We start from the raw sequence: 26,175 nt of genomic DNA, 5'->3' as shown, positions 1-26,175 counted from the left end.
GAGTTGTATACTTTTTTATATTATTTACCAACAAAATTACACTCATATGTACAAGAGGGGGAGATATACTAAGCCTTGGATGGAGATAAAGTGGAGAGAGATAAACTACCAACCAATCAGCTCATAACCGTCATTTTCAAACACAGCCTGTAAAATGACAGGTGCTGATTATGTTATTCATTTTAGAAATAAAACACATATTAAACTTTCTTTGCATCAACTTTTATTATACTTGTCTTCTAAGACAACCAGCAACTTATGTTAAGTGAGTTAAAAAATATAGCAGTGTTGGCTCTTCCCACCTCTAATCACTTTTTACAACAACTGACCTTAGCAGTAGTTTTATGCATTTTTAGAGTGGCACAAAGCTAGGGATTACAGAGGCTGAAAAGTAAGGAAGAAGGTTGGTAAGCTTGATGGAGTGATGAGCTTTAAATGCATGTTTGAAGGCTAGATGAAAGTCTAAGTGAGCGTGGGAGGCTTTTCCAGAGGTTGTATGTGGCACAGGAGAAATCCAGAAAGGGTTAGTGGAAAGAGGTGATCAAGGAGAAAGTAAAAAACAGTCACTGGCAGAGCAAAGTGAGTGATGAGTATGAGGCTGGAGATATAGGGAGGAGAAGAATGGTTGGGGGTTTTGTAGATGAGCGAGAGTCATCAAAGAGGAGATGGCCTATAGACAGCTGGTGATATATGATTGAACAGAAGAGATATTATCAATGAAAGAGAGGTAACTATAGGAGTCTACGGCATACAGATGCATTGAACACTGGAGGATCTCATAAATGATGGAAGATATGTAGAAGAAGAAAAGAAGGTGATCTAGTAGCGAACCATGAAGGAAACTGATTGGAATGGGGGCATATTAGCTATGAAAAAAATGTATCCTTTGCAAAATTTCTTTCCCAATAATGCTGTATTGTAATTTTTGTACTGGAACATAAAACCAAAAATTGGTCAGTTTTAAATCCCTTCTCTTGTGCTTGTCTTGGATATGGAGAAAGCCTTTGACAGGATAGCCTGTCCATTTATGATTCAACTACTGAAATTTGGCTTTACAGGTAAACTCTTGCAAACCATACTGACTCTTTATCATAACTGTTCTGCCTCTGTCCTGGCTGGTGGAATGCTCTCTGACAGTTTCACTATTGCTTATTGCTAATAGTAACAGGCAAGGTCATTGAACCCTTAACCTCACAGATCTGATAAAACCCAGACATTTCCAGCATTACCATCAAGGATTCTCCCTACAAAGTATTCCTTTTTGAGGACAATGTCCTTCTCACGCTCTTGAAAACCTTTCACCTATCTCCCTAAGCTATTTAGGGAGTTATATGAAAATCTCCAGCTGCAAAATCAAATACTCCAAATCATAGGAAATCCACTTCCATCTCTCTATTCTCTCAAAAGGCTACTCAAACTTAACTTTTATTTTCAATGGCATATCACTGCATTCAAATATCTTGGCATTCACATTGCTAAATCACATTCCCAACTGTATAATGCTAATTATGCTTCTCAAATTAAAAATGAGCTCTTGCTTTGGCAAAAGCATTGCATTTCAATGCAGCAAAAATGTATATCCTTCCGAGAGTCCTGTAGCTCTTTCAAATATTACCAATACCTGTGCCCATTGCTTGCTTCAATCATTTCAATCTTCCTGTTCATGTTTTGTATGGAACCACAAAAAGCCCCATCTGAGCAAATACCTGATTTCTAACCCAAGGTTTGTCAGAGGCCTAAACCTATCCATCTTTTACAGATACTCCAATGCCACACACCTTAGCCTGGCACTTCCCCTCATTTACTAAGCGTTGGGTTGATCTAGAGTCTGACATGGTGACTGAAGGCACGCTTTCACACATCCCCTGGCTTCCAGTCATATACCAACCTTGCACCACCCAGTTGGTCCCCACAGTGAAAATGCTTTTTAGTCGGGACTAGATCAACTTCCACCTCTCTGATTGCCCCTCCCCTTGCCCCCCCTGTGAAATCACCCACTTTTCCCCACAGACCAACAGACTGACATGGTCTTACTGTTGTCTAATGCAGGAATCACATCCACCACAAATTGGTAAATTTGCACTACCTTCCCAGTGGAGGAACAAGACACTCGCAACATCTACCACCGATGAGTTTTAACCCTCTTGGGTTTTTTGAAAAGGCTGACAAAAAGCCCCAGAGAGTTGAAACATGTCAGCAGTAGATGATGTGTGTCTTGTTCCTCTACTGATAAAGAAAAAGGATTCTATTGCACAGAAAAATAGATTAGTATTGGTAAGAGAATACCCCTAAATATTTGTAAATTATCGTGCATTTGTCTTCATAGGATAGAGGGTGCTACCATAGACCTGGGATTATAACAATCAGAAAAAAGAGAGAAGAAGTCTGTATTGGGAGCACATTTTTAAGCAGTGATAGTAAAGTGCAGAAAGTAGAAGTAAGTGTATATAAAAAACGGAATGTCCCACTGTGTGTTTGTGCCTGTTTTGGATTAATTTAATTAGCCTGTACCATGTATTTCTAATATTCCCTAAAATTATAATTATCTTGCGGAAATAATGAGGCAATATACTGGATATTGTTATTGATATACTGTATATATCACAATTGTTGTTCAGTTACTGATATATTGTTATTCAAAACCAGTAAGTGTTATATAGTGTGAATGCAGAGGTTATTAATCAAAATTTTTATTATCCTGCATAAAGGTACAATATTTTCATTTAGATGCAGGTTAGTTAAATAGCATAGAACTTGTTAGTATCAACTTGTTTTATAGATAGCATGCTTGTAATCTGCAACAGTAATTTCCCATAACCACAGATATAGTATTGCAATTTGTTGGATTGTCACTTTTACAATGTATCACGTTTGTATCCTTTCACAACTACCGTGCTTGCAGACTGCCACTGCTGATTCAGTGTTACAACAGCCTGGCTGCTCTGCACTTGTCAGTAATACATTTTATAGCAAGGCAGCTGGCTGTTAACATATTAGGCTTACTGAGTTTATTGCTGTAACGTCTATGTGCACCAAGGGCTCTCTGTCCGGCAATTAAAAACATCTGCAAACATATATCATACAATATGATAGGTAGAATAATGGTACATTTGGGGCTTAATATTTTACATAGTACAGGGCTGAGGACATTCCTCTAGTACAGGATAACTTTTCATATCTGGTGTTCCTATAAGATACATTTGAAGAACTTCTACTGGACATTGATCCATCTATTTCATTCACAACCAAAAAACACATCCTCTGTGCAAAATCATCCATATCTGAATCAGGCCCACAGACACAACACACAACCTCCATGCCTTCTCCTCTGGGGACTTCACATTCTCTTACACACCCTACCCTTGTGGTCACCATTGTGTTGTTGTAGGGGTCCTTCTATCCTCTGCTCCTACCAACTCATACCCTCTGAACCATCCAATTCAGTCTCTACAGTATATTCAAGGTTCACGCTGTTCACCTCTTCAAACCTGTTCTCCTTTGTGCAGCTGTCCTCCCACCCTTCCACCTTCACCCTTGACTCCATCCCCTCCCACCTCCTCTTCTCCCTCTCTCCCGTTCCTATCTTTCCCATTGCTATCCTCTCCGAATTCAAGCATGCTTATGTCTCGACACTCTTAAAAACCCACCCTGGATACTGGCACTCTCTTTAATTACTGCCCCATCTCTCTCCTCCCATTTGTCTCAAATATTCTTCAGCAGATTGTCTACAACCACCTCACTATATATATTTCCCCCCACTCCCTGCTTGACCCATTTCAGTCTAGTTTTTGTCCTTTTAAGTCCACAGAAACTGCCCTTGCTAAAGTCAAATTATAGCAAATCCAGGCTCCAGTACTCCTTGCTCATTCTTTTCAACTTCTCTGCTGCTTTTGACAGTGTGGACCACCCTCTCCCCCTGCAAAACCTTCACTCACTTGAACTGTATAATACTGCCCTTTCAGGGCTGTCCTCCTACCTCTCAGACTGTTATTTCTCTGTACCCTCTCAATACTCCCTGTCCCCCACTTCCTCTACCAGTAGGTGTCCACCAAAGTCCTGTACTTAGACCAAGACCTATTCTCACTCTGTATATCCTCATCAGCTGCTTTGGCCTCCAATATAATCTACATATGGATGAAGCTCAGATCTACCTTTTTCCCCCCAGACTTTCCCCTTCTCTCCTCACTCATACCACAATCAATATAGCCGTAATGATCCTCCCCCCCATCCAATAGTACTGCCTGTAATGTGCCTCCTCATCCCCATAGCCTAATCTGTACTATGTTTCCCATTCCCCATTGAATATGCAACACTGCCAGGATCATCAGGTGGCTCCAGTGGTGATCAGCAGAGTATGGGTCCATACAAAACAATATATATATATATAAATCAAAAGTCCAAAAAGAGACAGTCCGCACTCAAAGTTCAATGCAAAACTTGATAATATTTAATGGTCCATATCACCATGTAAAGTTGCCAACAGATCTTAAAGTGCCTTAGTGCAAAAAATTGAAATAGAGACAGAGTACTTATCATAAATTCATCATGAGAGAGTCTGTGGCAGAGGACCGGCGGCTATACGCCCGACAGCCGTTTCGGTGCTAACAAGCACCTTCTTCCAGGGGCGCTGCATTGAACTATGAGTGCGAACTGTCTCTTTTTGGACTTTTGATTTATGTTAAACACGGTTAGTCCAGCACCAGTATTTTTACATCTATGTATGAGTGTGCAGATTTGTGACATTTTGCTATATATATATATATATATATATATATATATAAATTACCCTTATACATTCTGAAATCCTGACAAAGAAACTCAAAATGTTACATGATTCTCCCCATGTTAATAGGGCAACTTTTTATCTATACATACTTATCCATACATACAGTATATTATTTCGCAATTCTTTTTTTTTAAATTATGCTTAAGAGTATATTTTATTGAATCAAAATATTTTGTATTTTTATGAATGCATCTGCTTTAAATTCATCCCCCACCCAACCCTTGTTTTTCCTTCCATTGTTTTCAATGTTTTTTTTGCCATAAAATTTGCTATAACACCAAAACAGATTTGTCTATTCACTAGCTTAATTTTATATAAAGAGATTTTATTATTTCAAAGGCGGTTGGATAGTCATATCTTGAAAATTCTTTCAGAGACCCCTTTCAATTAGTATGAGTCTTCAAGCACTTCATCCTAAGTACATTTCAGGTCACTGACAGATGAGGAATAATGTAATTTACTGTAGCTCAGAATTAATCTTAACCAATTAAAACATTTTCATGCACAATATATTATTGTCGAGACATTTTTTGACAGTAAAAATGAACAATTTGTGTTGCCTTCATTTTCTACACCAATAAAAAACAATGCAAAGTAAATAATACAAATATTGTGTTATTGAGCCTAATTCAGAGTTGTATGCTAATGCAGCTGCAATTTTCATAGCTGTGGAGGTGCCAAAAATGCTAATTTTAAGCAGCCAGGACTTGTACTAAGACACCCACCTGAGTTATCACAGTTGTCCGCATACTGTACATAGCATTGGATACAGATCAGGCAAACATTTTTTTTCACTGCATATGTATAAGATTTGAAGCTCAAAATTCTATCATATGAATTAGAAAATTACAAGCCTGGCAACAACTGTTACCCTTAATAAATGCCAGTATTTCAGGTACAATCATTATTTTGATATTGGTACACCTATCAAACACTTTATGTTGCAGTCAATAAATGTAATATCATACAAAGTTCACAATTGAGGTGAATATAATATAGCTGTCAATAGCCTGGCATCCCATGATCCAAACAACAACCAATGTTGCCCTCTTCAGAGGTGTAATGTAGAGTCCAATACAAACAGACAGCGACATTTGTTGTTAATAAATCAAGCAAATATTGTATTCAATTACTTCATAGCTGATATTTTGGGGTACACACACCCCTTTGTCAATGTAAACACATGCATATATATGTGTGTATATATATATATATATATACTGTATATACAAAGCGGGTAAAATAAGTATTGAACACATCAACATCTTTCTCAGTAAATATCTTCGTAATGGGCTATTGTAATGAAATTTTCACCAAATTTTTGCAACAACCCATGCAATCCACACATGCAAAGAAGTCACGCCATTGATATTCAAAAATTAAGTTATGTGTAATAATATGAAATGACACAGGGAAAAAGTATTGAACACATGAAGAAAGAGAGGTGCAAAAAGGCAGGAATGCCAAGACACCAGCTGAAATCTATCAGTAATTAGAAAGCAATCCTGCCCCTTGTCAGTGCAAATTAATATAAGATGGTTCAGTCCCAACTGATGGCCTATAAATAGGTGTCTCATTACTAAGGTGTCACACAAGAAACATCTCATGATGGGTAAAAGCAAAGAGCCCTCTCAAGACCTTTGCAACCTTTTTGCAAAACATACTGATGGTATTAGTTACAGAAGGATTTCTAAACTTCTGAATGTTCCAGTGAGCAGTTGGGGCCATAATCCAGAAGTGGAAAATATGTAATTTCACCATAAATTTCTGACAGAGGAGTGAAAAGAATTATCAGAAGAATTGTCCAAGAGAGCTTCAGAAAGACCTGGAATTAGCAGGTACAATTGTTTCAAAGAAAACAATAAGTAATGCACTCAACCGCCATGGCCTGTATGTACGCTCACCATGCAAGACTCCATTGGTGAAGAAAAAGCATGTTGAAGCTCAGTTAACGTTTGCTGCACAACATTTGGACAAGCCTGTGAGAATATGGTCTGGTCAGATTAGAACAAAATTAAACTGTTTGGATGCCATAATATACACCATGTTTGGAGGAGAAATTGCACTACACATCACCCCAAAAGCACCATACCAACAGTGAAGTTTGGAGGTGGGAATATCATGGTGTGGGGCTGTTTTTCAGCATACTGTAGTAGCATACTTTATATAATTAAAGGAAGGATGAATGGAAAAATGTACAGACATTCTTGACAAAAAATCTGCTGCCATCTACCAAGATGCTGAAAATGAAACAAGGGTGGACATTTCAGCAAGACAGTGATCCCAAACACATAGCCAAGGACACTCTCAATTGGTTTCAGAGAAAGAAAATAAAGCTGCTAGAATGGCCCAGCCAATCACCTGACTTGAATCCAATTGAAAATCTATGGCAAGAACTAAAGAACAGAGATCATAGAAGAGGCCCACAGAACCTTCAAGATTAGAAGACTGTGTGGAAGAATAGGCCAAAATCATACCTGAGCACTGCATGCAACTAGTTTCTCCATATAGGAGGCGTCTTGAAGCTATCATTACCAACAAAGGCTTTTGTGCGAAGTATTAACTAAATTTCAGTAAGCGTGTTCAATACTTTTTCCCTGTGTAATTTCACATTATTATACATAACTTATTTTATGGACATCTATGGTTTCATTTCTTTGCATGTGTGGATGTCATGGGTTATTGCTGCCATTTGGTGAAAATGTCATTACAATAGCCCCATTACAAATATATTTACGGATAAAAATGTTGATGTGTTCAATACTTATTTTACCTGCTGTATATACATACACACACATATATATATATATATATATATATATAGTATTTTATATATATATATATATATATATATATATACATACAGTCAGGTCCATAAATTTTGGGACATTGACAGAATTTTTATATTTTGGCCTCTATTCACCACCACAATGGCTTTGAAATGAAACAAACAAGATGTGCTTTAACTGCAGACTTTCAGATTTCATTTGAGGGTAATTACATCCAAATCAGGTGAACGGTGTAGGAATTACAACGGTTTCTATATGTGCCTCCCACTTTTTATGGGGTCAAAAGTAATGGGACTATCAACTCAAAAGCTATTTCATGGACAGGTGTGGGCTATTCCCTCGTTATTTCCTTATCAATTAAGCAGGTAAAAGGTCTGGAGTTGATTTTAGGTGTGACATTTGCATTTGGAATCAGTTGCTGTCGACTCTCAATATGAGATCCAAAGAGCTGTCACTATCAGTGAAGCAAGCCATCATTAGGCTGAAAAATCAAAACAAACCCATCAGAGAGATAGCAAAAACATTAGGTGTGGCCAAATCAACTGTTTGGAACATTCTTAAAAAGAAAGAATGCACCAGAGAGCTCAGCAACACCAAAAGACCCGGAAGACCACAGAAAACAACTGTGGTGGATGACAGAAGAATTATTTCCCTGGTGAAGAAAAACCACTTCACAATGGTTGGCCAAATCAAGAACACTCTCCAGGAGGTAGGTGTATACGTGTCAAAGTCAATAATCAAGAGAAGACTTCACAAGAGTGAATATAGAGGGTTCACCACAAGATGTAAACCATTGGTGAGCAACAAAAACAGGAAGACCAGATTAGAGTTTGCCAAACAACATCTAAAAAAGCCATTACAGTTCTTGAGCAACATCCTATGGACAGATGAGACAAAGATCAACTTGTACCAGAGTGATGGGAAGAGAAGAGCATGGAGAAGGAAAGGAACTGCTCATGATCCAAAACATACAACCTCATCAGTGAAGCATGGTGGTGGTAGTGTCATGGCGTGGGCATGTATGGCTGCCAATGGAACTGGTTCCCTTGTATTTATTGATGATGTGACTGCTGACACAAACAGCAGAATGAATTCTGAAGTGTTTCGGGCATATTCAGTCAAATGCTTCAGAACTCATTGGACGGTGCTTCACAGTGCAGATGGACAATGACCCGAAGCATACTGAAAAAGCAACCAAAGAGTTTTTTAAGGCTAAAAAGTGGAATGTTATGCAATGGCCTAGTCAATCCCCTGACCTGAATCCAATTAGAGCATGCATTTCACTTGATAAAGACAAAACTGAAGGTAAAATGCCCCAAGAACAAGCAGGAACTGAAGACATTTGCAGTAGAGGCCTGGCAGAGCATCACCAGGGATGAAACCCAGCGTCTGGTGATGTCTATGCGTTCCAGACTTCAGGCTGTAATTGCCTGCAAAGGATTTGCAACAAAGTATTAAAAAGTGAAAGTTAGATTTAGGATTGTTTAGTTTGTCCCATTACTTTTGGCCCCTTAAAAAGTGGGAGGCACATATAGAAACCGTTGTAATTCCTACACCGTTCACCTGAATTGAATCTTAAAGTCTGCAGTTAAAGCACATTTTGTTTGTTTCAATTCAAAGCCATTGTGGTGGTGAATAGAGGCCAAAATATGAAAATTCTGTCAATGTCCCAATATTTATGCACCTGACTGTATATATATATATATATATATTACAAAGCAAGAGGTGGTACTCAGAGTCTAATAGAATCTGTGAACCGTACTACAGGGTGTTTATTAGGTAAACATTTTGGGGATCAAGACTGATGGGACCGAGACACGCTAGGGGATGGGGTGTGGTTGTTTTTTTACATATTCGCACTGTTTTGCACTTTGTGTGGCTATATGTTGTCCTTAGCAACCAGACGTCATCCCCAAAACATTGACCTAATTAACACCCTGCTGTAGGGTTCACCGCTGTTATTAGTCTTTGAGTGCAGCCTCTTGTTTTGTGATATATATATCTAGGAGGGCACCAGAGCAAGGCATATTGGATACAGACCAGAGTGCCAGGGCAAGGTTTGCTGTGTGTGTATATATATACATATATATATATATTTATACTGTGTATATATATATATATATATATATATATATATATATATTTACTGTGTGTATATATATATATATATATATATGTATACTGTGTGTGTATATCACACATATACACAACCAATATCGCAATTGAGAGAAAGTATACACAATTTTGAAGTCTGCATTATTAATTAACACAGGCACAACATACTACCTCCATGCTCATATGGCTGCAAAGAGTAAAAATAAAAAATAACATGAGTTTATTTAACCATTTTAGCACTTGATTGAGAGAGAGCACCAGCACCCCCCATTAGTATATATTGTAATGTGATCTCCCCTAACCTCCCCATCAGTTCGGCATGTAATCTGCTGCCCCTCACCTCCCCTTCAGTATAGCCTGTACTGTGCTTTCCATCCCCAATAAGTATAACCTGGAATGTGCTCTCAGTTCAATTTAATATTTTTAGCATTACATTATTGCCTAATATGCCGCTCAACTGAGCTGCTTTACAGGAGCAACCAGAGTTAGTGGGTAGAGCAGTGGGGGAGATAGTATACCTGGGCCTCTGCTGGAAACCTTCTTCCAGCCAGGTAAATAGTACCCCACCTCTTGTTGCCTCTGAGCCCATCAGTAAAGCCTGTAATATTCCTTCCCATAATATAGCCTGTAATGTACATCCCATCACCATAGTCAAAATGTGTCTCACCATAGCATAGTTTTTAATGTGCCTCACCCCACAATTAATATAGTCAGAATGTGCCTCCCCCTCCCCAGTGTACTGCCTGTAATGTACCTCCCTCCTTTCCATAGCACAATCTGTAATGTCAAAGATATACAAATTACCTCATGCTTACTGAGGCACCTGGATATGACTAAATCAAGTATCTCTAGCAGCCAACAGCACTAACACGTGGAGAATGCCTATCTCCACCAATAGAAAAACTAATACAAAAAAATTTGAAGTACTCTGTGGCGCTCAAAAATACTAGAAGTGCATGATTTCAAATAATATAAAAAATGATTTAATAGATAAATTAAATATTCCACAAATTTAAATAACTCCCAGGAGTACAAATGAAAATAAAAATGAACAATAATACATATATCAATTAAAAATATGAATAGTAATCATGCTTCCTATTTTTAATTGATATGTGTATTATTGTTTATTTTTATTTTTATGGCCCTAGAGTGCATGTGACCTTTGGGGCCATAATGTGTGTCCCCAACTCTTTCCAGCTTTAGAGGAATATGTAATAGCCTGCACGTTGCAAACAGTAGTGGCCATTTAACTGCTAGATTTAAAGCAACAATTTTTAAAAGGAAAAAACAAACTGGTTTTACATTTTAAACAGTAGTTACTTTAAATCTAGTGGCTACTGTTAATCATCGACATCACCAAGCTGCCTTCAAGTAGCAGGCTATTATAACATATATTTGTACCCCATTCGTTAGACATGTTATAGTAGACATGCTGACATGTTATTATAGCTAGGAGTCTTTTATTAAATGTACTATTTTTCCTTATTACTGAGATTGAGCATAATGTGACCCTTATGAAGTTTAACTTTAATTGTATTATGTTGTACAGCCCTAACTAATTGGTTGAAATGAATATTGAGAAAATTGGAAATCAACACATTAGTAGAAAAAATAATGATTAGTTTTACAATAAAGTGCCATTGTAACCAGTGTTTTGCATCTAGAGCAATTTGGAATAGTCTCTGTGAATCAATATACTGTAAAGCTCTGTTTTTCCTAGATTCACTAGTAGAATGGTAGAGGAGTTCCAGTATTGAATAATTTTAATTTCTTCAGATTGTAAATTAAATTCACAGAACTGATAGACAGAGTGATGCTATAAAACCAGTACATTTTATTAAACAGTTAACAATAATAGCAATTTAATATTTTTAGCATAACATTACATTGTGACATTGTCATATTTCAGAAAATATAATTAGTGAAAATCGGTATCATTCCAGCATTGACATACAAAGCAATATGGCATCTTGCCACATGTAATTATCAAAAACATAACAGCTGGCAATACAGAGTGGGCATACTTGCATAATAAAATAATAAATTTGAAGTAAGAAAATGTTTTATTAATTAAATTTAAATGTATTAGCCCTGGTCAGAATCTGACAAATGTTTTCAAAAATGATCATAAAAGCAGAATGACAGCTTTTCTTTAAACCAGCTATTTCAATATTTTCATATAAACAAAATCAAGAAATCAGACATACTGTATATAGTACAGTAAATAAATAATATTCTTTACAAGTGCACATATCATACAGTTACATAGCAATGCACAGCAAAGAATCCAGAATACAGCGGCTAGAAAAGGTACCTTATATATAATGGAGATTGGGAAGTATTATACTTTAATAGCCTAGCATAAAATAATAGTAATGGTCACAAAATATTATATAATAACCATTTAGTAGACATATTATAAATTCTTATGACCACAAGGGGTTACGTATATTTTTTTTTTTTTTAGACCTAGCCAAAATGCAAATAGTAACAACATAAGCAATCTGTAATAAGATAAAAATGCATAATGAAATGACATTTAGTTTAAATGCTTACATATGTGGGTCCATTTATAAAGTTTTTCTTACAAGAAGGTTTAGTTAAGACCGATTCTGGAATACTTCAAAGTGCAATGCTGAAACAAAAACCTTGCAACATTCTGCTCTCAGTGTCTTTATTTTGTTTGCATGTCCCATCCCTACTGTAACTTATGTAGCTTCTGTATAAGAAGTATTTCCCACACATGTTCTGCTATTAGACAGCACATCTACTGGGTTTAAAATGACAGGTCAGTGTGTATTTGACTACACATTACAGACCTGGCTTGCTTCTTGAACAACCTTTTGCCTGCTGACTGATTATTATATTACTTATCTAATATCAAACTGGCCTGTCTCTAACTATCCCAGTCTGCTGGTGACACTGACTTTCAGCTAATTTTCTGACCTACAGTATTACCTGTTCTGTCAGACCAGTCCTGAACCCTGTCTTGTCTCTGACCAGGAGTATGTCTTGCTATCAGCCTCTAGGACCTTCCTGTGTCAATTGCTGCCCTGTAGGGTATTCCTGTGGGTGTTTCATAGCAAAAACCAATTACCACCTACAGTAGTTGCTGATGTGGAAACCAGTAACCTGTTAGTATGTGCCCAAGGTGAGTCAACTCTGACTATTACAGTCAGGCAATATAGACAAAAAATGACATCTCTGATATTTTTAATGTATTGCAATTTACTTCTAGGCAGTATACATTAAAGTGACACTACAAAAAAGAAACCTAACAGGATAGCTGCACAGGCACTTTGAGTAAGCATTGCAATTTTTTTTTAACTATAACCCAAAAAAGCATGTTTTTACATTTCTATCCCCCATTATATTAATTATATCTTTTCTTGTTTTCTCTTAATGTAATACCTGTTAAGTCCTCAGTTTAATTTGATTGAATTCATATAAAAGGACTTCAGGGCTATCTTTATTTCAAGTGTTATTTTTTTTAAAAAATGTAAGATTTTTAAATATTGGGTTAATCTAGAAGAACTGTGATTTTAAAGTGTATATCTAAACAGAGTTATGAAAGCAGTTAAAGTTAGTGCCAAAGTAAAGGATACTATATATTTCTAGATGATGTTAAAATCTTAGGAATACTTTGAAATATAATCTTTCTGCTCTTTTTTGACATTCAGTTTCTAAAACAATCTAATTTTAGATATTCCAGCGCTTAATTAAGGACATTACTGCTGTTATGTCTTTTCTGTAGGCCACCCTACACAGATTGTTCATCAATCTGAACCCTACTGTGTGGGCAGTGAATAAATGCTACATAGCTGGTTTAGTCTTATCTCTAGGCAGAAGTTGCCAAATGTTATGGCTGTATTGTTTGCCATTTGCTCTGAGGAGAAAGGTAATAACAAAGTATATCATTTTTTTTTGGTGTACATGCAAAAAGTATTCCTCTGTATTGGCAGCAAAGTTTGCATGAGTTTAATGAAATAGTACCTGAGTATGGGCCAAATAGTTGAATTTTACTCTTTTAAATACCCTTTGAGTATACTATATGTATTGTTTTTATTAAATTGAGTAACACACAATAAACAAGACCCTCTAGAATAGTAATTTTCTCGAAAATTCACAGAAATGTGTCAATCTTTTGTTTGGATACATCTTCATTTATATTATGTTTTTCACTTTCCCAAATACATAACTAGTCTTCAGACATTTGACCCTGTTTCATTCTCCAGGGCTGACTGATGGGAGGCTAATCCTCTGTTGAATTTTGATATCAGTCTTGAAATTGCTGCCTTTTATAGTATCTAAGGTAATTTTTTTATGTTTGTTTTGTGTTTATGTTTCTATGAAAATGGGCATCTTGTGTGATATATCTATGATCCATTAGTACACACATTGTATGATAGGCATATGACTTACCTTTACATATAGGCGCAGGCGAAGCCCATGCATACATTCCATTAGGATTTCTAATGCATGTTGTATTACTGTTCCCAATCATTTGGTATCCTGATTTGCAAAAGTAGTAAACTCTTGAACCAAGTTCTACACCTGTCTTGTTCAAAATACCACCATTACTTAACACTGTATTCAGACTGCAGTACGAAGCTGTAAATAAAACACAGACATATTCATCTGTATAAATATCGATAGATTTTATAATGTTATTTGCAAAGAATCCAATTAATAATTATTAATATTCAGTGTTATAACTAAATTTGGAGATAATAACTATTTTATGTATGTAACACTAACAACTTCAGACTTCTATATACAGTATTGTACCTCACCTCCCTGCACTTTCCATACAAGTCCCTGAGATTGAGTAGGGAATGGCCAGCACCATGGTTGTAGTGGATATTCACGTTTTTAAAAATATATTTTTATAGAAATACTGCATTGCATAACAATCAATAAAGAATAAAGAATAAGAATAGAGACAACATACATTTAAAAAAATGAACAAATTGTATGCCGAGGTTACCTTCTAGGGCAGTATAGTATTAACAACTTAAGGTGCGTACACACTGGGCGATTAAAGTGGACGACTGAACGATAACGATATCGTTATCGTTCAGTCGTCCACTTTATCGTCCATTTTTAACACAAAAAAGATGAACGATGACGACGACGCGCGTTCCCGCGGGTCGTTCGTCATCCTCGTTCATCGGGCTGACATGCAGGCCAACCTGACGACCTCGTCAGGTTGCTGCATGTCAGGGAATGGGTGAGAGAGCCCGGCGCTGAACGATATCGCTAATGATATCGTTCAGCGGCTGTGCTCAATGTCATGAACGACATTGAGCACAGCCTGCCGGGGACACACTAGACGATATCGCTCAGGGAGCATATCGTCTAGTGTGTATGCACCCTTAGTCAATCATGAAAATAGCAGCAAACATACTCAATGAAATATAATGATAGCCATTTGAGCCAAAAAATAAAAACACAGAAATCCCACATTATTAGTGGGTGGAGAATTTATGTTTAAGAGTCAACTGCTATAGGAGGGTCACTAAACGTATCCTACACCCATACCATATGGTCCAAGGATTCCACAGCCAGTCTATTCTAGTTGCATGGAAGAGTTTATCCTGAAATAGTTTTAAATTAGGAGAGTCTCACCTCATCCAATGTTGCATTTTGTGCTGCAGCCCTAATGCATAATAGTAATTTTGTGCATCCTTTAGTAACATTCTAGCCTGATTTGGAAATGCCAAAAATCTTCCATTCATTTGAGAGTGGCACATTAACTAAGTTGCGTAATGCATATCTTTGAACGTGTTACCAAAAGTATTAAAGGAGAGGACAATCTCATAAATGGCTCAAGTCTGCTTGTGGGCTTAGACATTTGGGACCCATATGGGAATCAAACAAACCCACTAAAAATTATCTGTGTGGAAAGAATATGTATGAAATATGTTAAGAAACATCTCCAGAAATTGACTGACTGATAAATGTGTTTGTGAGTAATTTAGAGCCATAAGTAAATCATCACAGGAAAGTGCCATAAAAGAGTTTAACCATTGGCTCATTCCTGTACATTAGAATGATATATGTTAATTCTGAGACTGGCATAAGAAATAGAAATAGCCCTGTGTGGAGCAGATGGAGATTGTAGCAAATTATCTAGGAAGTTATACCAATCTGTGTCCGCAAACCATTTAATAGAAGCACTAACATAGTGTTGTGCTTGGAATGTTTTGGGGAACTCCCAAAGTATAGGAAGTCTAACTATGGCTTGTGCAAAAGACAATGTCTATGAGCTACTGTATTTAGTATTACTGTCATACTAAACTAAATATGCAGCTGGCAATAAGTAAAATTATTTAATGGAGCCCATAGTGGAGGATATTCAAAATACAGAAATAGTCAATGTGTGTTTACAAACCTGAATAACGGATTTTGAAACCTTTTTTACTTGTAGCATGATCTGTTGACCAGCGAAGATAAACATTATTGCTTTTGCTGGTAAAATTTTGTTGCCCTGTTAAATTGCCACTTAAAGACACAATAAGGGAGCTTTGTCCAGATGGCCCTTTAAAAAAAAAAAATAACAAAATAAGAAAATGAATTGTGTAGAAATTAATGCATTAAGTGTTCTCACATGCTTTTCATTAAAAAGTATACTTGTATTCTTTTGTGCAACTGAAATGTACCAACTTGAAAATTGAAATTAAATAATTTTACTGCTTAGGTATCACACCATAAACTGATTAGTGTAGGAATAATAACATTACACATTAGGTAGGAACATTGTGATCATAGTCAATACCATATGGTGTTATGTACAAATCTAGTATGATAATATATTTAATAATCATTTTAGAATTAAATCTATAGATGCATATAAATGTTTTATTTTAGGCTTTCAAATCCTGCTTTTTGCAAACTAAAATGTAATTTTAAACTCTCTATCATGTTCAATGTAGCAAGTAAGCATGTAATTGACAATAACTTAAAAATAAGCTGCAATTACACAGTTTAGCAGTAGTGCATGTGCTTATTAATAGTTAATTTCTTACCATCAAATATCTCAAGTTCATCAAACTGTTTTTCACTTTGAAATGTATCCACAAAAATTGATATATTGTAACCTGGTTCAACCCTAACGCTCCATGAACATGTTTGAGAATTAGGATAGTTTAAGGGATATCCAGGACTGAGGATCACCCCAGATGACTCTACGCGCATTTCATTTGCAGGACATTGTGCTGTAAGAGAGAAATCCAGACAGTAAGATACACATTTTAACCAAGTCTGGATGATGCAGTTAATCCAATGGTCAGTTAGAAATGATGAAATGGCTAGTTATACTATAAATGATTCACCAATTATCCTATGAGGAAAGTTGCTACTTTGTGTAAAAATCTGAAAGCAGTAATGTTAGAGCTCCATGGATTAACTGCTGTAAGGGAAAGGTACATATTGAAGTCATCCGGCAACAAACACATGATAGTTTTTACTATATATAAAAGCAATGGCAGCTAACACATTACTAGGGAGCACTAGTGAACCTTAAGTGAAAATGCCTTACATAGAATAAGATCATGGTAAAATTACTTTATTGTAAATTACTGAAACATTGTACAAACAAAAATAAAAAAATAAAAAATAAATATATATATATAAATATATATTTATATATATAACACAGGGCAGCACTCCGTTAGAAAAAAACATTAAACAGCAGTAGAAGGCTTTCTAATGGAGTGCTGCCCTGTATTTGTTATGTTCAGTCCATCCTAGCTTCAGAGGCCGACTGTGGAGGGCACCCGGCTCAGAATACTGTGGAATCCATGAATTTTGGTCATATATATATATATATATATATATATATATATGTATATATATATATATGTATATATATATATGTATATATATATATATATATATATATATATATATTTCAATTAGAATATAAAATGCACATAAATGCAACAACTTAATATTACTGCCCAATAGTATTTCTGCCTAGATTCCCTGGTTGACCCATTCTGATACTATTCCTGATATAACTCACTGACCAAATGTCTACATGTTTATTTTTGTTCATACCATTGTAAAACTTGTTTAAAGTTTGTCACCATAAAAAGTCTGGTAAACCATTGTGGCATTGTTTTCTTGTGTCAATAGAGACAAGAATCCCACATTTGATCCTTAGGATCAGAACTATTTCTTTAGTTGCCTACAGTATATTGAACAATATGCAGTGTTTATTTTTGCTGAATCTCATCAGTACAAAATAATTATCTGAAAAATGAATGAATACCAGCGGTGCACCCACCAGTCTTCATAGAATACTATTTATGGACCTTTGTCAAGATGTATATTAACAAAGGTCCTGGCACAAAATCGAAACATCAATGCTATGAACTATGTCTATGTAATGATATAAAATAAATAGTAATCTATGAAGACTGGTGAGTGCACCCGTGCATTCATTTTTTGTATTTGTAAGGACTTGTAATCTGTGGATCTATGGATCTACTCCAGAACTATTTGTATAATGATGTGAGTGTGGACATCTTTGGATTTATATATATATATATATATATATATATATATATATATATATTCCAGAATGTCCACACTCCTATATAGCAAGAATACAGGCGGGGTGCTCAATTTAAAGGCAGTAAACTGTCCATTTATATACAGAGGAAATAATCGGCACTCACCAGATATGTTAAAAAAGACTTTTATATATGCAAAAATAGGTTTTGGAATACCCATAACAGCAAGGTACAGAGGTTCAGTCCAGTCGACATTTCGATCCCAATCCAGGATCTTTATCAAGACTTCAGCAACCATGCGGCAACAATTCCCAATGAGCATCCAAGTGCAAGATATACACCATCACCATTTAGCCAGACTAAATACCACAAACAATTAACTCAGTGTGCCACCCCCAGCCTCACAGCCTGCTGGGTAGCAAAAATTATATAAACACAATATTAAAAATAGTCTCTCCAGACAGAACTGCTCCCTTTAAGTGGAGAGTTCTTACCTGTATGGAGAACATGCAATAGAGCCAGTGCTATTGATACTAGCACAAAAAGTATAGTAATACTGCAAAAACGCGATAACCGGAAGTCATATGCGTTCCACCACCATGGAACGCACGCCAAAACTGGAAGTTACGTGTCCGGAAAACAGTTAGTGATCAGGAATCAAGACAGACTGCGTGCCATCACATTGGAACGCATAGCCAATACATAGCTAGGCCTATACAGGCGCCATCTAGTGGAATACTAGTATATTGCACATAAGCAAAAAAAAATTTCTTTGTTTATGTGTGACTAATATGCTTAAAATATAGTCAATCATTGTGGGTAAATAGTATTGCTATTGCTAACACCAAGTGCATATTAAAAAACAATAAATAAACCACAATACTACCTTTCTAGTTATGAGTTATCTGATGCTGAGTTAGAAGTATTATCATTAGGCCTTTCGTTTGTACCCACACTGACACATGACAGGTTTGAATGTACAGTTGACCATTATAAACTTGGTAGGAAAATAAGACTACATGAGTTTTTTGGGAACAACAACAACACGGTACCAGATCAATTATTTAAATCTCCTAGCAGTTTTGGTCCTCAGAGTACTAATGCTAGTATTAAAACTTTTTTGTGACTCATTGAACATGATATGGCGTTGGTCACCAGTAAGCCTAAATATGACAATTTGAGTCCTGCTCAGAGATTGGCATTGAAGTCCCTTATTAAAAATGACAAAATTGTTGGAAGACAGGCCGATAAGGGTGGGGTAACAGTTGTTCAGGACTGGACTACATACAATAAGGAGATATTATGTCAACTATCTGACACCTCTACTTATACTAAGGTTGCGGTTAACCCGCTGCTTTCAGTCAAATGTAAAGTTGATTCAACTATCAAATGTGCATGTCAACAGGGGTGGATTGATGCCAGGGTTGCCAGTTGCTTGGTGATGGAACATCCAGTGTGCCCTATTTTGTACACTCTTCCTAATGTCCACAAGCAACTGGTAGACCCACCAGGGAGACCGATAATCTCCGCGTGTAACTCAACATTACAGACAGTGGCTCAATTTATTGACTCTTTTCTCCAGGTGGCAGTAGTACAGATGCCTAGCTACCTAAGAGACACCGATGATTTTTTTAAAAATTTGAGCTCAGTGAGTTTACCAGCAGGACCAATTTGGCTGGCCACATTGGATGTATCTTCGCTATATACTGTAATCCCACATGAAGGTGGACTGCATGCTATCAGACAGGCGTTGATCAATATTGATCATTGTGGCCCACCATTTGAGATTCTGGTTGAACTCACTGAACTAGTCTTGACTAACAACTATTTTCAGTATGGCAGCAGCTTTTATATTCAAAATACCGGCACCGCCATGGGGTCAAATCTCACACCGGCGTGTGCCAATTTGTACATGGTTGTGTATGAACAAACACATATCTTGTCAAACTTTGTTGATAATATAGTTTTCTATAGACGTTTTATAGACGACCTTTTTATGATTTGGTCAGGTACAGAAACCCAGTTTATGGTCATGGTCCATTATCTCAATGGTTTGGCTTCCCCTATCAAGTTCACTAGTAATATTCACCCAACGACAATGAATTTTCTGGATGTCACAGTGTTTCTTGAAGGTAATGCTTTTGGGACTATCCTATATAGAAAGGACATGGATCGGAACACCCTTCTTCATTCAAGTAGCCAACATCCAAGTCATCTAACAGAGAATTTGCCGATCTCTCAATTCCTATGGATTCTTAGGAATAATTCTTCCGATACTATGGCTAATGCACAGATCGACGAGATGTCGGAACATTTTTTGGCCAGGGGATACTCTAGGATTACTATACAGAGATGTCTACATAAGGCTATTAAACAGCACGCAGATGGCAAGTCTGTTGGGGGTTCTAAAATTGACCCTAACAGAATTCTTTTTTCCAGCAAGTTTGATGCCACATCGAACTATTCAAGAAAAATAGTCAATAAACATTGGCCGATTATTGCAACCAACCCCGATCTGGGTGCACATGGCAAAAGACCACCAGTGTGCGCCTATAAACGCGGTCCTAATTTACGGGATATGCTTATGCGACCTACTCTAAAACCGGCAACTACTATAACTTCTTGGTTTCCATCTAAGAGAATGGGCTGCTTTAAATGTGCTGACTGCACCACTTGCAGATCACTACTTACTGGCAGTACCTTCTCTCATCCACACAGTGGAAAAAGAATCAAGATTAAACATCGATTACATTGCATGATGAATTTTGTAGTATATATGCTGATTTGTCCGTGTGGCCTCCACTACGTGGGGATGACCAAGAGATGTTTCCGCGAATGGATGGCGAACCATCGCTCCACGATCAGAATGGTATTGGAGCTTAAAAAATCATATAAGCCAGTGGCTACCCACTTCCTTGAACAGGGACATTCTGTGGCAAGTCTTAAGTGCAGGATAATTGACCACATACCAGCCCTTGCTAGGGGTGGAGATCAGGAACTAGGTTTGCGCAAATGTGAAGCTAGGTGGATTTTTGATCTTGATACATTGGCTCCAAGAGGACTTAATGAGTCCAATCCTTACAACATTTTTTTTAAGTAATATAATTTTTTTGATTTTTTGACCTTGCACATGAGGATATTAATATCTACAATATTTATATGATTTTTTCATTATAGTTTTTTTCTTTTTATTATTTTGTTTATCTTATTTTTTTTCAATATTTTTTTAGTATTGTGGTTTATTTATTGTTTTTTTAATATGCACTTGGTGTTATTAATAGCCATACCATTTACCCACAATGATTGACTATATTTTAAGCATATCAGTCACACATAAACAAAGAATTTTTTTTTGCTTATGCGCAATATACTAGTATTCCACTAGATGGCGCCTGTATAGGCCTAGCTATGTATTGGCTATGCATTCCAGTGTGATGGCACGCAGTCTGACTGGATTCCTGATCACTAACTGTTGTCCAGACATGTGACTTCCAGTTTTGGCGTGCGTTCCACGGTGGTGGAACACATATGACTTCCGGTTATCACGTTTTTGCAGTATTACTATACTTTTGCGCTAGTGTCAATAGCGCTGGCATCTATTGTATGTTCTCCATACAGGTAAGGACGCTCCACTTAAAGGGAGCAGTTCTGTCTGGAGAGACTATTGGTAATATTGTGTTTTTGTTTATACGCAATATACTAGCATTCCACTAGATGGTGCCTGTATAGGCCTAGCTATGTATTGGCTATGCATTCCAATGTGATGGCACGCAGTCTGGCTTGATTCCTGATCACTAACTGTTGTCCAGACACGTGACTTCTGGTTTTGGCGTGCGTTCCACGGTGGTGGAATGCATATGACTTCCGGTTATCGCGTTTTTGCAGTATTACTATACTTTTTGTGCTAGTGTCAATAGCGCTGGCTCTATTGTATGTTCTCCATACAGGTAAGAATGCTCCACTTAAAGGGAGCAGTTCTGTCTGGAGAGACTATTGGTAGTATTGTGTTTATATAATTTTTGCTACCCAGCAGGCTGTGCGGCTGGGGGTGGCACCCTGCATTAATTGTTTGGGGTATTTAGTCTGGCTAAATGGTGATGGTGTATATCTTGCACTTGGCTGCTCATTGGGAATTGTTGCTGCATGGTTGCTGAAGTCTTGATAAAGATCCTGGATTGGGATCGAAACGTCGACTGGACTGAACCTCTGTACCTTGCTGTTATGGGTATTCCAAAACCTATTTTGCATATATAAAAATGTCTTTTTTCACATATCTGGTGAGTGCCGATTATTTCCTGTCTATATATATATATATATATATATATATATACTTGTACAATAGTCCGGCACTCACGAGTCTGTATGTGCTCAGGTGCCTCCCACCGAGGAAAAGTATACAAGGCAAAAGGTAGTGGCACTCTGAGACTTGACAGCAGTTAGAAAACATACATCGTTTATTCCAAAATCAGGAACAAGGACCAACGTTTCGGGGCAACAGCGCCCCTTTGTCAAGGTAAGTCACTTACCTTGACAAAGGGGTGCTGTTGCCCGAAACGTTGGTCCATGTTCCTGATTTTGGAATAAACGATGTATGTTTTCTAACTGCTGTCAAGTCTCAGAGTGCCACTACCTTTTGCCTTGTATATATATATATATATATATATATATATATGTATATATATATATATAATTTTGTTCCTACTTGAATAGCAATTATTTAGATATTTGTTTTACTTTCCATAGCAGTGAAGAAAGTGTACATTTTTTAGATCTATGTTGAGAATGGCCATATGGAATATTGACTAAAAACAGCAGAAAATCTACAGACAGCAATTCCTATATCATTTAATAGAAATCTTCATATTAACTGGTTGTTGAATATTCCAACAATCAATTCTATAGGATTAGAATGAATTGTGCATCAATGAAAACATGCTCATATACTGAAGACAATTCAAATAGAAATGATATTACTCAGAGAGGGTGGAAAAGTATATAACAATATTTAACAATTTGATAGTTCACAAAATGTCAGTAATGAATAACAATGTGAACAAACAGATAATGAGAATAAAATAACAATAATAATAATAATAATAATAATAATAATAATGCAGTAGGCGTCTGAAGGCAAAGGAGGCAAAGACGCAGCATTGAATCACTATAGGTGTAGCCATTGGCCATCTGAGTAGGTCTAAGCATACTCAGAATGGTCGCCAGAACTCCTCTGCTGGGGCCAAAAAATCTGCAGACCCTTGCTCGTCATACCTATAAAATGGGAGTGACATACCACCATTTTCTAAAATGGACCCCCATTGATGCTGCTTAGGGGCACTGCGAGTTATATTGCAGTACAAGATCTGCACATGTTCAGTACAGATCATGAGCAGATCAGTAACTATTGAAGATGTATGCAAAACATTGGGTTCTCTGAATCAGGCCCGATGTGCTGATTTAACATCTGTTACTAAAAGTGTTAAAATGAAATTCAGAAGATTATTTCGCCCTTTTTATTGTCAATATTACACACACACATATATTATATATTATACACTTATATATTATATGTGTGTGGGTGTACTTGCAGACATGCAACTACAGTATGGTACAGGTAACAAGAGTGATCTCACAACTCACATATGTTTAGTTGTTATATCTTAACATCTTTCAATCTGGTAAATGAAGTTACTGCCAAACAAAAAAAATGCTCTTACACTACCAGATAAAATGATCAACTGTAGTGACTGAAAATCCTACAACTCTTTAATTAACATGTCCCCATTAACTATATCTGTTCAAAATGAAAATATTGTGGCTCAATGCAACACAGATTTTTGATAAAACAATTTATGGCTTCTAAGCTGCCATGCCCCTTTATGACCAAATTGTATTTCAAAAGTAAAAGGTAGTAAAAACAGACATGTTATTCAGCATAGCAGAATCTAGGACTGCGTCCAATTTTCACAATGGAGCTTTCTGTTGGGTAGTGTAATTATAGACCTTTTTGCCAAGCCGCAGACAATAAACTTTAGCACTTCCCTTAACTGACTGATCAATGACAAAAACTTAATTATTGTTACTATCAGGAAGTTACTAAAAATAAAACAGAAGGAATTTTGTATGTGTTCAATTATTTACAAACTACATTTTCAGCATTAAATATATAATGTATGCAGTGATCACAGCCAGACCATTAACATTTATTGCACAAATGCATTCTGAATATTCTATTTTTCAGCATCATTTTTAAATATAATGTAACTGAACTGTGAGTACCTCAAATTACACAGTTTTTGGCAAACATAAAAAAGTTGCAAATGGTCCTGTTTGGTTTACAAATAAATTTGAAAGCATTGAACTTCATATTTTATTGTATTTCCATGAATAAGCCTGTAAAATTAGGTTGACTTAATACTGTAAATCTCACACTTACCATGAACAAGTAACAGTAAGGTATAAGGAATCAAAAACATTTTATGTTTTTTTTTAACACTGCAATTTCATATTCTTTTATGAGAATAGCAAAGTGACCTAATCTGTAAAGATAATTTTCATGTGCTAAAGTACTGGATTTAAAATAGTGACAGTGATCTTCCTATGTGATAATTATCTTAGTGCTATTGGTACAGAGCCAATGAAGTGTATAAACTGCATAAAATTCCTGGGTTGACTGTCTTCACTTAATCCCTTTAAATTAATCACTGAACTTTTTTCTATGTCTTATCTACTATGCTGAAAACTACAGTAGGTGTACAGTAGGTGTTTTTTATTGCAACTGTGATATATTTTTTTCCATATTTTCTATAATTAGGTTTTTGGAGCAAACAGTACTGAAAACTGGCATAATTAAAATACAGTCTAGAACCAGTAGAAATTTAAGAACATAACATTACTGTACATATAACATGCAATGATTAAATATTATAGTGGCAAAGTATGTTATTATTACTATTATTTAAAACAATAAAGATCTATAAAAATATTTTAACACATTGACTTCTATTCCTTGATATCTCCTTATTTATCTGTTTTCATTTGTTATTTTACATTGTTAGCCTTGCAGTCTATACCTCTACGCATGTGCCATGAGTGCATGCATCATCCTAATCCATATCTGTATGTTGTGTGAAGTCCCAATTTTACTGCCACCTCCATTTTGTATACCCCAACTTTATCACTGGACTCTTTATGCAGCACTTCACATAAGGAGCAGCAAATCGAGACAGTTGAATAACATGTGAGGAAGTAAAGGGTATGAAACATATCTCTCAGTTCCAGTGCTACCTCTCTGTCTCTAGCGACGTGTTACTGTGCTTTACCAAAATGTATACTATGAGGTGGGTCTTGCTATCCCAGAAATACTGGAAAGAGGGTAGAGTTTGGCTGGTAGCCTAGAGGTGATAATTTAGTCTCTGTGGCCACTGCAATTCTGCACATGACCATGCTTATGACCCATTATGAAGCTAAAGCAACTTTATTCTTTGATCAAGCACACAAACAAACATAAAGCTGCTGAGAAGAATTCCCTTCTTGCTCTTCTTTTCACAATGTTCTTAAAATTAGCCCTAAAATGTTTGTACGGAAATATATATACTATTTACATTTTGGTATCCTAGGGCAGGGAACTCTTTCAATGTCAATCAACCTTATGTTATGTACTATTTCCATTGTCTCTTTCTGTTTATGTTTTTACTTGTATGGCTGAGTACAGTGGTGGCATTATGTATGTAATTACACATGCATACATGCACAGTAAGAGGAACAGATTTCATGCCTTTATTCTTTTTACCAATGTTAATATTTTTATAATTTAGAAAATATATTATAGTGCTTCCTTTTGGTAATGGCTCAGAAAATACATCCTACTATTTAAATCCATGGCAGAAAATACTTTCATATTTAAGATTTCTAATATTATAATAATAAATGTGCAAAAATAATATTTTACAAATCTATAGATTTA

The 26,175-nt window shown here is 36.3% G+C and overlaps 1 protein-coding gene across 1 annotated transcript in view; it reads right to left on the bottom strand.

Annotated features, from left to right (window-relative positions):
- CSMD1 (CUB and Sushi multiple domains 1) overlaps window positions 1-26,175 on the bottom strand; it is a 1,974,400-nt gene that overhangs the window by 201,781 nt on the left and 1,746,444 nt on the right. The window contains exons 47-49 of the mRNA XM_088479751.1: window positions 16,722-16,910; window positions 16,088-16,234; window positions 14,116-14,304 (exon numbers count right to left, since the gene is read on the bottom strand). Of these exons, the coding sequence (XP_088335877.1) occupies window positions 14,116-14,304; window positions 16,088-16,234; window positions 16,722-16,910 (525 nt within the window). The remainder of the gene's footprint in view (window positions 1-14,115; window positions 14,305-16,087; window positions 16,235-16,721; window positions 16,911-26,175) is intronic.

Source organism: Taudactylus pleione, unplaced genomic scaffold (assembly GCF_031769625.1).
Source record: "Taudactylus pleione unplaced genomic scaffold, aTauple2 ptg000244l, whole genome shotgun sequence".
NCBI classification, from domain to species: Eukaryota; Metazoa; Chordata; class Amphibia; order Anura; family Myobatrachidae; genus Taudactylus; species Taudactylus pleione.
This window is presented reverse-complemented; position numbering and strand designations above follow the sequence as displayed.